This window comes from Trachemys scripta, unplaced genomic scaffold (genome assembly GCF_013100865.1).
Source record: "Trachemys scripta elegans isolate TJP31775 unplaced genomic scaffold, CAS_Tse_1.0 scaffold_30, whole genome shotgun sequence".
Classification (NCBI taxonomy): domain Eukaryota; kingdom Metazoa; phylum Chordata; order Testudines; family Emydidae; genus Trachemys; species Trachemys scripta.
Genome location: NW_023260516.1, coordinates 262,850 through 277,346, shown reverse-complemented (window position 1 = coordinate 277,346; position 14,497 = coordinate 262,850). Strand labels below are relative to the sequence as shown.

At 63.1% G+C, this 14,497-nt stretch overlaps 1 protein-coding gene across 1 annotated transcript in view; it reads left to right on the top strand.

Moving 5' to 3' along the window:
- The window catches only part of GRIN2D (glutamate ionotropic receptor NMDA type subunit 2D), a 23,931-nt gene extending 10,723 nt beyond the window's left edge, over window positions 1-13,208 (top strand). Inside the window, exons 2-13 of the mRNA XM_034757686.1 lie at window positions 1,609-2,039; window positions 3,462-4,054; window positions 4,637-4,751; window positions 5,483-5,694; window positions 6,206-6,374; window positions 7,026-7,179; window positions 7,565-7,690; window positions 7,821-8,050; window positions 9,173-9,333; window positions 9,865-10,052; window positions 10,187-10,419; window positions 11,712-13,208. Coding sequence (XP_034613577.1) covers window positions 1,632-2,039; window positions 3,462-4,054; window positions 4,637-4,751; window positions 5,483-5,694; window positions 6,206-6,374; window positions 7,026-7,179; window positions 7,565-7,690; window positions 7,821-8,050; window positions 9,173-9,333; window positions 9,865-10,052; window positions 10,187-10,419; window positions 11,712-13,208 — 4,086 coding nt within the window. The 5' untranslated portion in view covers window positions 1,609-1,631. The remainder of the gene's footprint in view (window positions 1-1,608; window positions 2,040-3,461; window positions 4,055-4,636; window positions 4,752-5,482; window positions 5,695-6,205; window positions 6,375-7,025; window positions 7,180-7,564; window positions 7,691-7,820; window positions 8,051-9,172; window positions 9,334-9,864; window positions 10,053-10,186; window positions 10,420-11,711) is intronic.
- The last annotated feature ends 1,289 nt before the right edge of the window (window positions 13,209-14,497 follow it).

The window sequence follows — 14,497 nt, the reverse complement described above, 5'->3', positions numbered from 1 at the left end:
TTGTCTCCGATCAGGGATGGCAGGGACGGGGCGGGATGCCGGGGTAGATGGGCCCTTGTCTCCGATCAGGGATGGCAGGGACAGGGCGGGATGCCAGGGTAGATGGGCCCTTGTCTCCGATCAGGAATGGCAGGGACGGGATGCCCGGGTAGATGGACCTGTGTCTCCATCAGGGATGGCAGGGACGGGGCGGGATGCCGGGGTAGATGGGCCCTCGTCTCCGATCAGGGATGGCAGGGACAGGGCGGGATACCGGGGTAGATGGGCCTGCGTCTCTGCACAGTGGTGTCGCTGGGGGGGTTAAGCCCGGGATCTATGGAATCTGTTATCCTTTATGAGCTGTAATTTCCGGAGCTGGCAATCAGTGAAAGTGTTTCTATTCCCGGGCGGATAATCAGGGCCGGCAGTTTACTCTGTTAATCAGCACCTTATGTTAGCGCCTTCCCGCCCCCCAGAGCCAGCTGTGGGACAGCAGGAACGTGCTGCTAACCAGACTGCACAGGAGGGGGTGGGAATGGGAGATGGGGCCTCTCCCCTCCAGGGGGCGCTGGCTCCCATCCAGCCCCAGGGCAGGGACTGGCTGGCTCCGGGGGCGGGGGGAGAATGGGACGTGGGGGCCTTTCCCAGGGATGGGGGACACTGTATGTGTGCTGGGGATGAACGTGAAATATTTAGGAACCTATATAATGTTCCCTCAGTTCTGCTGCTGACAAGAATGATCCCCGGACGCCTGGGTTCTGCCTTCCTCCTCCACCTGTCCTCACTCCCATAAGGCATCAGAGAGCCACAGAAGTGGACTTTACACAGAGGGAGCAACTCGGACCATTAGACCCCTCCCCACTCCCAGAGCCAGGGATAAAACCCAGGCGTCCTGGATCCCAGCCCCCTTCCCAATCACTAGACCTCACTCCCTTCCCAGAGCCGGGGATAGAACCCAGGAGTCCTGGCTCCCCTGAGGTGGATGCTTCTTGGGGTGGGGGTGGGGTGTCAGGTCCCCAGCTTGAACGAGGTGGGAGCCGTATGTGTATGTGGAGGGGGAGGGGTGGAATTGCCGCAGGGGGGCCTTTGGGAGATGGGGCTAAGCGGGGGAAGGGCTGTCTCTCTTTGCCCTTGCGCCCCCCCCCGGCCAATGGGTGGGGCTGGGCTGGCCTTTGCCAGGCAGGGAGCCCATCCATCAATACAGGCCCTGGCTCAGCCGGCAAGGCAGAGAGCAGCCTGCTCCCACCAGGCTCAGGGGTGAGCCGCAGGCCCATCTACCCCGGTGTCCCGGCCCCTCTGTGTCCCCTGGATTAGATCCAGGGGCCCATCCGGCCTGCAATCCACTGTGTGGTTGCACCCAGTCACTTAGCAGTAGCTAAAGTAGCGCCCCCTAATGGGGCCTTTCCCCTCTAGGGGGCGCCAGCTCCCATCCGGTCCCAGGGTGGGGGATGCTTCGTAGTCACATGAGCCTAATTCTCTCTCTCTTTCCTTCCTTGTCTCCCCTCCTCTATCTCAATCCTTCCCTCCCCACCCATCCCCCCTCTTTTATGCCCCCTCTTACTTCCCTTCTCCCTCTCCCCTTCCCTCTGATTCCCCCTCCCCTGGAATCACCCTCTCCCTTCGATGCAGGGGAAGTGGTGAGGCCCTGCGAGATGAGCCTGTCCCCTGGCCCCCCCGCTGCTAGGATGCTCTTTGTGCTGGCTCTGGCCTGCGCCAGCCCCTTCCTGGATCTGCGCCCGGACGGGCCGCGCTCGCTCAACGTGGCCATCATCTTCAGCGGCTCGTCCTACACGCCCGAGAGCGCCCGCTTCGCCCCCACCGCCTTCCGCAACTTCTCCATGGAGGTGAACCCTGTCTCGGTACTGCTCAACGACACCAACCCCCGCAGCCTCATCGTGCGCCTGTGCGACGTTCTCTCCTCCCTGCGCATCCACGGCGTGGTCTTCGAGGACGACACACGCACCGAGGCCGTGGCCCAGATCCTGGACTTCATCTCGGCCCAGACCTCAGTGCCCATCATTGGCATCAACGGGGGCTCGGCCATCGTCCTCACACCCAAGGTGAGGGGGTCGCTGGGCTCCAAGCCTGCCCCTATTTGCCACACACTTATCCCTGTAATCCCCACTCAAATGCCCAACTCAATCCAACCATGCTCAACTCACCCCACAAAACCACACTCAACCCAACTGGAATCCTGCTCAACTCAACCCAACCCTAACCCAACCTGAACACACTCAACCCCTACCCAATCCATCCCAAACCAATCACACTCAACCCAACCTCAACGCAACCAATCCCAACCAGACCACACTCAACCCAACCCCATCCCACTCAACTGAACCCAACCCCAACTCAGCCTGACTACACTCAACCCCAACCCAACCACACTTAACCCAACCCCAATCCAACCACACTCAACTCAACCTAACCACACTCAACCCAACCCCAAACCAACCCCACTCAACTCAACCCCAAGGACAATCAACTAAACCCAACCACACTCAACCCCCGCCCATCCCATCCTGACCACACTCAACTCAACCCGACCACACTCAACCCCAACCCAAACCAACAACACTCAATCCAACACCAACCCAACCACACTCAATTCAATCCAACCACACTCAACCCAACCCAACTCAACCACATTCAACCCATTCCAACCCCAAGCCAACCAAACCACACTGAACTCCAACCCGACACAACCACACTCAACCCATCCCAATCTCACCTCAAACCAACCTCAATCCAACTCAGTTCATTCACAGTCAACCCAACTGCAACTCAGTTGACTCATCATCTTGACCCAAACTTCAGTGCCCAACATTGGATTCAACAGGGGCTCAGCCATCATGCTTACATCCAAGGGGAGGGGGTTGCCAGGCCCCACACCAATACCTATATGCCCCCACACTCATCCCTACACACCTCACCCATATCTCCTGATTCCAACCTAACCCTAACTCAACCCAGTGCATGCAACAAAACTCACCCTAACCCAACCCAACTTACCCAACACAACATAACATAGCCCATCCCGACATAATGGAGAACAAACACATCCATTCCTGACCCAACCCAATCCAACCCGCCTAGCCCAATGCAACCCAAACCAATGAACATAACCCAACCCAACCCTATACACTCAGTCTAACCCAGTGCAGCCTATCATCTCAGCCCACACCTCCATGCCCCTGTGCCCACCATTGGCAGTGTAGACGTCAGGTTTGGATTGAGACACATCAGCGGACCTGTGGAGGGGTAAGGGTGAGGAATTTTACAGAGGCTGTGGTTCAGGTTTGAGATGTATCAACAGAGCTGCAGGAGGAGGGGCAGCCCAGGGCTAGCTAGCAGGAGCCTGTGGGTCAGGACTGAGGGGCATTGGCAGAGCTGGGAGGGGGAATCCCACGGCTGGGATGATAGGAGACTGCAGGTCAGGATTGAGGACCAGCCCCTGACCTCCCCATTTTCTCCCTGCCCAGGAGAAAGGCTCCACCTTTCTGCAGCTGGGCTCATCGACGGAGCAGCAGCTGCAGGTGATGTTCGAGGTGCTGGAGGAGTACGACTGGACGGCCTTCGCTGTCATCACCACCCTCTTCCCCGGCTACGAGGACTTTGTGGATTATATCGAGGTGCTGACCGACAGCAGCTTCATTGGCTGGGAACACCGGGGCGTCCTGACCCTCAACCTGACCGATGACCCTGATGGCTCCCGGCTCAGGCGCCAGCTGCGGGAGATCCCTGCCCAGATCCGCCTGCTCTACTGCTCCCGCGAGGAGGCGGAGAGCATCTTCCAGGCAGCGCGGGACGCCGGCCTCACCGGACCTGGCTATATCTGGTTCATGGTGGGCACGAACCTGGGTGGCACTGACTACATGCCTGAGCACCTGCCCGTCGGCCTCTTCACAGTGCTGTCGGCCGGCTGGCGGGACGACCTGCACCACCGCGTCCAGAACGGGGTGGCCATCATTGCCAAGGGTGCCGAGGCACTCTCCAGGGACTACGGCTTCATTCCCGAGTTCAACAACGACTGCCGGGCACCCAATCTCAGCCAGATCCATGAGAACCTCCACCGGTGAGTTGAGGGAGGCGGGGGACAGAGTGGGGGATGGAGAGCTGGGAGAATGTGGTGCCCATCAACGCGATCCCAACTCAACTCAACCCCAGCCACAACCCAACAGAACCAACTCAGAGGGATGGGTGGGCAGATCTACGGGAATCTGGTGCCCATCAGTGTAATCCCCACCCAGCCCCACCCCGTGCAACCCACCTCAACACTAATCCACCTCAGTCAACCCCAACTCAATATAACCAACCCAACAGCAAATCCACATCAACCTGTACTGATGAGTGTGATGGGGGCAGATATGCCCATCAGCAGAATTCAACCCAACGCCAATCCAATTTGCCCCAACCCAGTCCAACCACACTCAACCCAACCAACATAACCAACCCAACGGGGGAGGGGACAGATCTATGACAACGCAATGCCCTGGAGACTGGAGTAGAAGAGGAAATGGGACATGGGGCCTTTCCCTTCTAGGGGGCACTGGCTCCAGGGTAGGGGTCTACCTGGCTTAGTGGGGCAACAAGACAGAGGGGCACCAGCAGAGCTGGGGGGTGCTGGGTCCCCCCCTAACTCTCTCCCCACCACCAGGTATTTCATGAACATCACATGGGGGCAAAAGGATTTCTCCTTCAATGAGGACGGCTACCTCATCAACCCATCGCTGGTCGTCATCTCCCTCAACAAGGAGCGCACTTGGGAGGTGGTGAGTACCTGACCCTGCCCACCTGTCTGTCCTGCCCTCTGCCAAAGGCTTACCCTGCCCACTGCTGGAGCCCCACCCTATCCCTCTGCCCCACCCCTTACCAGAGCTCCACCCTATATCTATGCCATGTCCCCAGCTCTGTGCCCCTCCCCCTAACAATGTCTCCCAACCTCCATCTTTCTGCCCAGTGGTTTGGAGGTGGGTTTGGGGTCAAGCTTGGAGGGACAGGTCTGGGGCGGGGGCTGAGTTTGATGGGCAGGTTTTGGGGGTGTCGGTGAGTTTGGAGGGAGACCGGGGGTGAGTCTCAGGGAGACTGGGGGTGAGTTTTAGGGGGAAGATTTTGGGTTGAGTTTGGGGGCAGGCCTAGGGGGTGTCGGTGAGTTTGGAGGGGCAGTTTCAGGAGATTGGGGGTGAGTTTTAGGGGGAAGATTTTGGAGTGAGTTGGGGGCAGGTTTGGGGGCAGGCCTGGGGGGTGTCGGTGAGTTTGGGGGGTATCGGTGAGTTTGGAGGGGCAGGTTCAGGGAGATTGGGATGATTTGGGGGAAGGTTTGGGAAGTATGGGGTGATTTGGGGGGCAGGGTTGAGGAATTTAGGGGGTGAATTTAGAGGGGAAGTTTTGAGGGGCAAGGTGACTCTGGGGTGTATCCGATGGTGCTGGGTGAGTTTGGCGGGACCAGGGCTCAGGCCCTAGGCAGGGACCCCCAGTGAAGCCCCCCACCATCCCCGTGTAGGTCGGGAGCTGGGAGCACCAGATCCTACGCATGAAGTACCCGGTCTGGTCGCGCTATGGCAAGTTCCTGCAGCCGGTGGACGACGACCAGCACCTGACGGTGGCCACGCTGGAGGAGCGGCCCTTCGTCATCGTCGAGAACATCGACCCGGCCACCGGCACATGCATCCGGGACTCGGTGCCCTGCCGCAACCAGCTGAACCGCACTGACAGGTACACGCTGCAAACTTCCCCACGGCAGTGCCCCGAGCCGGGCGTGCTGCCCAGCGCTGCAAGCTTCCCCTCGGCAGTGCCCCTGGCGAGGAGCTCCACCCAGTGCTGCGAACTTCCCCGTGGCAGTACCCCCGGTGCTGCGAGCTTCCCTGTGGCAGTGCCACTGGCGCTGTGAGCTTCCCAGTGGCACTGCCCCTGACAGGGAGCTCCACCCAGTGCTGCGAGCTTCCCCGTGGCAGTATCTCCAGTGCTGAGAGCTTCCCCATGGCAGTACCCTCAGTGCTGCGAGCTTCCCTGTAGCAGTGCCACTGGCGCTGTGAGTTTCCCCGCGGCAGTGCCCGTTACAGGGAGCTCCACCCAGTGCTGAGAGCTTCCCTGTGGCAGTGCCCCTGGCGGGGAGCTCTGCCCAGTGCTGCGAGCTTCCTCGTGGCAGTACCCCCAGCGCTGTGAGCTTCCCCACAGTTGTGCTCTCTGTCCATCTCCATTTCTGTTTTGCTCCCTCCCCCTCCAGTCACCCCACGGACCCACTGCTTTTTGAGAAGAAATGCTGCAAAGGATTCTGCATCGACATCCTCAAGCGCCTGGCTAAGACCGTGGGCTTCACCTACGACCTCTACCTGGTCACCAACGGCAAGCATGGCAAAAAGATCGACGGGGTCTGGAACGGCATGATCGGGGAGGTGAGACTCCCTGAGCCGGGGAGAGAACCCAGGAGTCCTGGCTCCCAGCCCCCCTCCTTCTAACCACTAAGCTCCGCTCCCCTCCCCGAGCCAGGGAGAGAACCCAGGAGTCCTGGCTCCCAGCCCCCCTCCTTCTAACCACTAAGCTCCACTCCCCTCCCCGAGCCAGGGAGAGAACCCAGGAGTCCTGGCTCCCAACCCCCCTCCTTCTAACCACTAAGCTCCACTCCCCTCCCTGAGTCAGGGAGAGAACCCAGGAGTCCTGGCTCCCAGCTCCCCTGCTCTAACCACCAGCCCCCACTCCCTCCCCAGAGCCAGGGAGAGAACCCAGGAGTCATGGCTCCCAGCCCACATAGGTTGGTGCCACTTTCCCCTTTCTTGGGGATCCTCAATTTCTCTGCCTCCCTCCAGAAATCCCTGGGCACCTTGGGGGTTTCCTTCAAAGACCCCCCAGATCTCACCTGGTTGCTTCCCCTCCCCCTCAAATCCTTTCCAGAAATACCCTGCTCGCTTTGGAGTCCCACCGTAGCTCCCCTGAACTGCACAGCTGGGTTACTGGGTAAGACGGCCTAGCATTGCATGGGAGAGGGAGAATGTCCCTTTGAAGGTTCCGCCCCCCTCGCTGACTCCTCCCCCTTGGTCTTCCCCCAGGTGTTTTACCTGCGTGCAGACATGGCCATCGGCTCCCTGACTATCAACGAGGAACGCTCCGAGATCATCGACTTCTCCGTGCCCTTCGTCGAGACGGGCATCAGCGTCATGGTCTCACGGAGCAATGGGACCGTCTCGCCCTCCGCCTTCCTGGGTCAGCGCCTGCCGCCACCAGGGGGCGTTGTGGGAGCAGGGCAGAAACGCTGGCTGTGTGGGGAGCTCCCAGCTACTCTGGCCCAAGCCTCTGCCAGCAAGGGGGGCTGTGGGGAATAGAACCCAGGAGTCCTGGCTCCCAACCCTCACCTTGCTCTAACCACTAGAACCCCTTCCCACCCAGATCTGGGAGAGAACCCAGGAGTCCTGGCTCCCCACCCCTCACCTTGCTCTAACCACTAGAACCCCTTCCCACCCAGATCTGGGAGAGAACCCAGGAGTCCTGGCTCCCCACCCCCTTTCTCTAATCACTAGGCCCCCCTCCCCTCCCAGAGCTGGGCATAGAACCCAGGTGTCCGAGCACTGACTGTTCCTTCCCCCTGCAGAGCCCTACAGCCCAGCTGTCTGGGTGATGATGTTCGTCATGTGTCTGACCGTGGTGGCCGTCACCGTCTTCATCTTCGAGTACTTCAGCCCCGTGGGTTATAACCGCAGCCTGGCTGACGGGAAACGTGAGTCCCACCCTCACACCCGCTGCTCCGCCTGGGGACAGCAGGGGGCTGCGGGTCGGGAGTGAGGGGCACCAGTAGGGCTGGGCACAGAGGTGCTGTGCGGGCTGACCCTTCCCATGATGCTTTGCAGGCACGGGGGGCTCCAAGTTCACCATTGGCAAGTCCATCTGGCTGCTCTGGGCTCTGGTCTTCAACAACTCAGTGCCGGTGGAGAACCCCAAGGGCACCACCAGCAAGATCATGGTGCTGATCTGGGCCTTCTTCGCTGTCATCTTCCTCGCCAGCTACACGGCCAACCTGGCCGCCTTCATGATCCAGGAGGAGTACGTGGACACGGTGTCGGGGCTGAGCGACCGCAAGGTGAGGCTCCCGCTTCTGCTGCCTGCCCAATCCCCGTCCCCACGGGCCACCCCTCCCCTGCCGCCGGGAGCCGGGTGCAATCAATCCCTGGATGCTGTGAGATCTAGCCTGCGGCGATCCCGGGATCTCGCTGGGGTCAATACAGGCCTAGGGCGCGACAGAGCCCGTCTAGACAGATCCACTCGATCCCTGGATCTCAATAGAGCCAATCCAGCCAGATCCAAACACCCCACCGGTCTCGCTAGACCACAGGTCCAGTGGGTCCATGGATCTCAGCAGAGCCGATCTAGACTGATCCAGTTGATCAGTGGATCTCAGTAGAGCCAGTCTCATGAGATCCAGTCACTTCATAGATCTGATCTAGTTTGTCAGACAGTAGATCTTGCTAGATCCAGTCTAGCCTGATCATCTGATTGATCCATGGATCACAATAGAGCAGTATCACTAGATCCAGCTGGTCTATGGGTCACGGTAGATCCCAGGTTATCCATGGGTCATGGTAGATCCTGTATGGCCCGGTCCAGCTGATCCGTGGGTCGCGGTAGATCCTGTATGCTCGGCCCAGCTGATCCGTGGGTCGCGGTAGATCCTGTATGGCCCGGTCCAGCTGATCCGTGGGTCGCGGTAGATCCTGTATGCTCGGCCCAGCTGATCTGTGGGTCGTGGTAGATCCTGTATGGCCCGGTCCAGTTGATCCGTGGGTCGCGGTAGATCCTGTATGGCCCAGTCCAGTTGATCCATGGGTTGCGGTAGATCCTGTATGGCCCGGCCCAGCTGATCCGTGTGTCGCGGTAGATCCTGTATGCTCGGCCCAGCTGATCTGTGGGTCACGATAGATCATGTATGCTCGGCCCAGCTGATCCGTGGGTCGCGGTAGATCCTGTATGGCCCGACCCAGCTGATCTGTGGGTCACAGTAGATCCTGTATGGCCCGACCCAGTTGATCGCCATAGACACAGTTTAGACAGAGCCAGTCGACCTGTCCCAGCGCTTCGAAAGTGCCTCACTCCCTGGTGGGGGCAGGAACATGCGGTGGGGATGGAGGGGGGACAAGCCTGAGTAGACAAGTGTTTAGGGGCCGCACGTCTCCCTGCGGGGAGTGACTAATCGCTGCCCCCCCAGTTCCAGAAGCCGCAGGACCAGTACCCGCCGCTCAAGTTCGGCACGGTGCCCAATGGCAGCACGGAGAAGAACATACGCAGCAATTACCCCGACATGCACAACTACATGGTGAAGTACAACCAGCGCAGCGTGGAGGACGCCCTGCAGCACCTGAAGTCGGGGTGAGGGCGGGACTGGGACGGTGGGCGAGGGCAGGAGGAGGGGGCAGGACTGGAGGGAGGTGGGGCAGGGCCAGGAGGGGGCGGGGCCCGAGGGAGATGGGAAGGAGATGGGGCAGAGCCAGGAGGAGGGGGGCGGCGAGAGGGGGGGGGGAAGGGGGGGAGCCAGAGGGAGAGGGGGCAGGGCCAGGAGGGGGCAGGGCCTGAGGGAGATGGGAAGAGGATGGGGCCAAAGGAGATGGGGCAGAGCCAGGAGGAGGGGGCAGGGCTGGAGGGAGGTGGGGCAAGGCCAGGAAGGGTCGGGGCCAGAGGGAGATGGGGAAGAGGGCGGGGCCATGGGCAGGGGGTGGAGCTGAAGAGGTGAAGGGCGGGGGGGAGTGGGGCGGGGCCATGGGCGGGGGGGGGGCCGAAGGGGTGGGGGGGGGGGCTGGGGGAGCAGGCAGGGTTAGAAGGGTATTACCCTGCCCCACACCTCTAACCCCTGCCTCCAAAAAGCTGTCGTTGTCCCTCCCCCCCACACACACTGCCCCCCAGGAAGCTGGACGCCTTCATCTACGACGCGGCCGTGCTGAACTACATGGCGCGGAAGGACGAGGGCTGCAAGCTGGTGACCATTGGCAGCGGGAAGGTCTTCGCCACCACCGGCTACGGCATCGCCCTGCAGAAGGGCTCCCGCTGGAAGCGCCCCATCGACCTGGCGCTGCTGCAGTTCCTGGGCGATGGTACGCGCCGCCCGGACGCCTGGGTTCTCTGCCCGCGCTGGGAGGGGAGTGGGGGCTAGTGGTTACAGCGGGGTGGGGGGTGGGGGTCTGGGCACCCGGACACCTGGGTCCCATGCGTGCCTGCTGCCTTGCAGACGAGATCGAGATGCTGGAGCGGCTCTGGCTCTCGGGAATCTGCCACAACGACAAGATCGAGGTGATGAGCAGCAAGTTGGACATCGACAACATGGCGGGCGTCTTCTACATGCTGCTGGTGGCCATGGGGCTGAGCCTGCTCGTCTTCGCCTGGGAGCACCTCATCTACTGGAAGCTACGACACTGTATGCGCCACACCGGGCGGCTGGACTTCCTGCTGGCCTTCAGCCGGGTGAGGGCGGCGCTGCCTGTCCCCCGCGTCCCGCTCGCCGGCGCCCCTCCCTCTGCCTGTCTGCCCGCGGCTCCCCCACCTGCCAGCGCCCCCCGCACGTCCCGCCCGCCGGCGCCCCTCCCTCTGCGTCCCGCCCACGGGCACCCCTCCCTCTGCGTCCTGCCTGCGGCTCCCCCACCTGCCAGCGCCCCCCGCACGTCCCGCCCGCCGGTGCCCCTCCCCCCGCGTCCCGCCCGCTGCTCCCCTCCCTCTGTCCCCCTGCACACCTCCAGCTACCCACCTGCAGGAGCCCCTCCCTCTGCCCTCTGCACACCAGCACCTCTCCCTCTGCCCCCTGCCGGCTGACATCCCTCCCTCTGTCCCCCGCCTGTTGGCACCCCTCCCTTCCATGGGCACTCCTCCCTCTGCCCCCCTGCATGCCTCCATGCACCCACCTGCAGGTGCCCCTCCCTCTGCCCCCTGCCCGCTGGCACCCCTCCCTCTGTCCCCCGCCTGCTGGCACCCCTCCCTTCCATGGGCACCCCTCCCTCTACCCCCCGCCCGTCAGCACCCCTCCCTCTGCCTCCCTGCATACCTCCATCCACCCACCTGCAGGCGCCCTTCCCTCTGCCCTCCGCCTGCGGGCACACCTCTGTCCCCCATCGTCTGCCCGCCCCCATCTTCCACCAGCCCTACATCCACCCCCTATTCTCTGTCTGACCCCCCATCATCTCCCTCCACACCACCGCCCATCCCATCCATCCCCCCATCTTCTGCTCCTCTTCCATCCATCCCCGCCCTCATCCTTCCCCCTCCCACCGCTCCAGCTGCCCTCCTTCCCTCCAGCCACCCACCCTGGTGTCGCTACAATAACAGCCCCCTCCTTGCTGCAGCGGTGTCCTTGTAACAACGGCCCCCCCTTGCTGCAGTGGTGTCTCTTCAATAATGGTCCCCCCTCGCTGCAGCGGTGTCACTGTAATAATGGTCCCTCCTTGCTGCAGCGGTGTCACTGTAATAATGGTCCCTCCTTGCTGCAGCGGTGTCACTGTAATAATGGTCCCTCCTTGCTGCAGCGGTGTGACTTCAATAATGGTCCCCCCTTGCTGCAGCGATGTCAGTGTAATAAAGGTCCCCGCTCTAGCATACCCTGCAGCGGTGTTGCTGCAATAATGGTTCCCCCAGATAGTATTGCAGCAATAGCACTCCCCTGACACTCTCTGGGGCAGTGTGACGGTTATAGCGCTCCCCGCTGGGCAGAGCAGGTGCATTATCAGTCCCACCCCCGCCTCACTTCTTCTCTTCCCCACCTCCAGGGCATGTACAGCTGCTGCACCAGCGAGGACCCCAAGATACCGGACCATCAGCAGCTGCCCATCCTGAACCACAGCTACCCCCCGCAACGCGGGGGGGCCACGGCCTTGCCCAGCCCCCCCGCCCCGCCCCTGCCCTGCAGCAGTTTCCTGCCCCGGGACCGACGCATCGTGGAGCGCTGGCGCCATGCCCGCAGCCCCAACTGCTACAAGGACCTGTACCCCCCGCCCGCCCCCTCGGAGCCCCCCAAAGCGCCCCCGCAGCGCCACGGCCTCCAGAACGCCTTCGCCGAGGGCTTCCACCGCTTCTACGGCCCCATCGAGCCCGAGGGGCTGTCGGACCACCTGGGGGCCGCCGGCGGGGCCCAGGCCAAGAAGCTGGGGCCCTGCCAGCTCTCCCCGCCCCTCCGGAGCCTGGAGAACCCCCCGTCCTACTTCGCCATCGTGCGGGAGAAGGAAGGTCCCGACCCGGGCGCCTCGGCCTGGCAAAGGAAGTCGCTGCGGGGACTGTACGAAAGTTTCCAGGCGGGCAAGGCCGGGAGCCGGACGCCGGAGGCCAAGAAACACAGCGGTGGGGGGCTGGGCAGCAGCTACGCCGCCCAGGGCCCCTGTGAGGTGGAGTGCGGCCGGACGGCCCAGGAGCCGGGGCGTTACGGCTACACCCGGCTCTCCTACGAAGACGAGCGCAGCCCGCCCCTGGGGGCGGCACCCTGCGGGCGGGAGCGGCGCTACCGGCGCCCCGAGGAGCCACGGGACAGCGAGAGCCAGCCCTTGTTGCGGCCCACCTGCCCGGCCGGCCGGTCCCACGTCTGCCGCAGCCGCTCCCGCCCACCGCCCGCCGGCTTCCCCAGCCAGAGCCGCTACGTGGAGCTCTCGGACTCGGACTCGGAGCCGTGCGAGCGGGATGGGCCGTGCCCGGAGGCCTCCCCCCCGGCCGGGGCGCCCCCGGCCGACGGGCACAGCTGCTGGTACGCGGCCCCCGATTTCTTCTGCACCTACCCCTCCCGGGAGCCCCCGCTCTTTGCCCCCCACAAGCCTGTGCGCTACTGGTCGGCCGACAAGCTGGCCCCCTGCCGCTCGTGCCACCGGCTTTGCCAGCACTGTGCCAGCCTGGAGCTGTTGCCCCCCCCAACCCCGCCTTGTCGCAAGGAGGCCCGGGGCTACTTCAGCCGCTCCGAGGAGCGTCTGGAGCGCTGGCTGGACTGGGAACACCGCCTCTGTGGCCCCTACGGCTGCCTGGCACCCCGGCACCACCATGGCCTCTACCGGCGCTGCCACCACCACCACTCCTGCGAGCTGGGCCCGGCCGGTTCCCTCCTGCACCCCACCTCCCGCAGCCTGGAGGACCTTAGCTCCTGCCACCTTGTGCGCTGCGGCCTGGCCCCCCACCGCCTCGGCTTCTCCCCGCCCGAGTGCCTCCCGCCCCGCCTGAGCCGCAGCGGGGAGCTCTTTGCCCGCCGCGGCTCCGCCCACTTCTCCAGCCTCGAGTCCGAGGTATGACCCAGCCATGGCCGCGGGGGCGGGGGCAGGCAACGTGGGAGCTGCGGTGGACCTGGGGTGTATGGGGCCACGGCAGCTGATGCCACGGACGTGGGAACAATGCCACAGCTGCTCATGCCACGGAGGCCACCGCAGACCCGGGGGACGGTTTAGCTCCCGCCAGTGCCAAGGATCCATGGCGCGGTGTGGGGGGGTGTCACACGCCACAGTAGTGACGCTGCCACGGGGGGGCGGTGCCACGCCTGGTCCCACAGACCCATGGAGAGGCGGAGTCTGCCAAGGACCCTGGAGAGAGAAGGGAGCCGCCCGTGGGAACCAGGACGATGGTGGCCCCTGGCACCACGAATCCAGGCCGAGATGGACCCAGCTGTCGTGCCACGGATACGGACGTCACAGAAGCGGGGGTGGGGGGCGTCCCTGCCACGTCGGGGCGGCTGCCCCTGGTATCAGAAACCATCGAGAGCCGGGGTAGTGTCCCCCCGCCCCCACCCCACAGTGCAGCCAGAGGGGGATGGGCTGGATCCATCCACCAGGGAGCTGGCGGGGGGGGTATCAGCCACATGGCCACGCTGCCCCCACCCCCGTCTTGTTTCCAAAGGGCTTTTCCACTGCATCGGGGGGGACACAATCTGGGGCGGTGGGATCGCAAAGGTGGGGGCTGGCGTGAAAGTAAAACATCGCGTCTGTGGCAGGTGGGTGGAAGCCTGGCCAGGACTTCGCCATGTGTGGGCCATGGGGGGGGGGGTGCCGTGGGGTCCCCCCCTTTCAATACACAACCGGGAGTAGCTGTTTCACCTTTTTAAAATCTCTATTTTTCGGGGGAGACAAAACTGTGATTTAAAAACCTGCAAAACTGAAACTGTGATTACCACCACGCCCCCGTCCGCCCCCTCATCCAGCGCTTCCCCCCTTTGTCCTTTTTCACTGGCACCTTTTTCACTGACCCCACCCCCCGTCTTCCAGTTTATCCCCCCTCCCCATCCCCCCATCCCCCAACCCCTCTCCATCCATCCATCCCCCCCACACCCCTCTCCATCCATCCATCCCCCAACCCCTCTCCATCCCCCATCCTCCCACACCCCTCTCCAGCCATCCCCCCAACCCCTCTCCATCCCCCCACACCCCTCTCCAGCCAGCCATCCCCCTACCCCCTCTCCATCCCCCCAACCCCTCTCCATCCTCCATCCCCCCACACCCCTCTCCATCCACCCCCTCCATCCCCCATCCTCCCACACCCCTCTCCAGCCATCCCCCTACCCCCTCTCCATCCCCCCAACCCCTCTCCATCC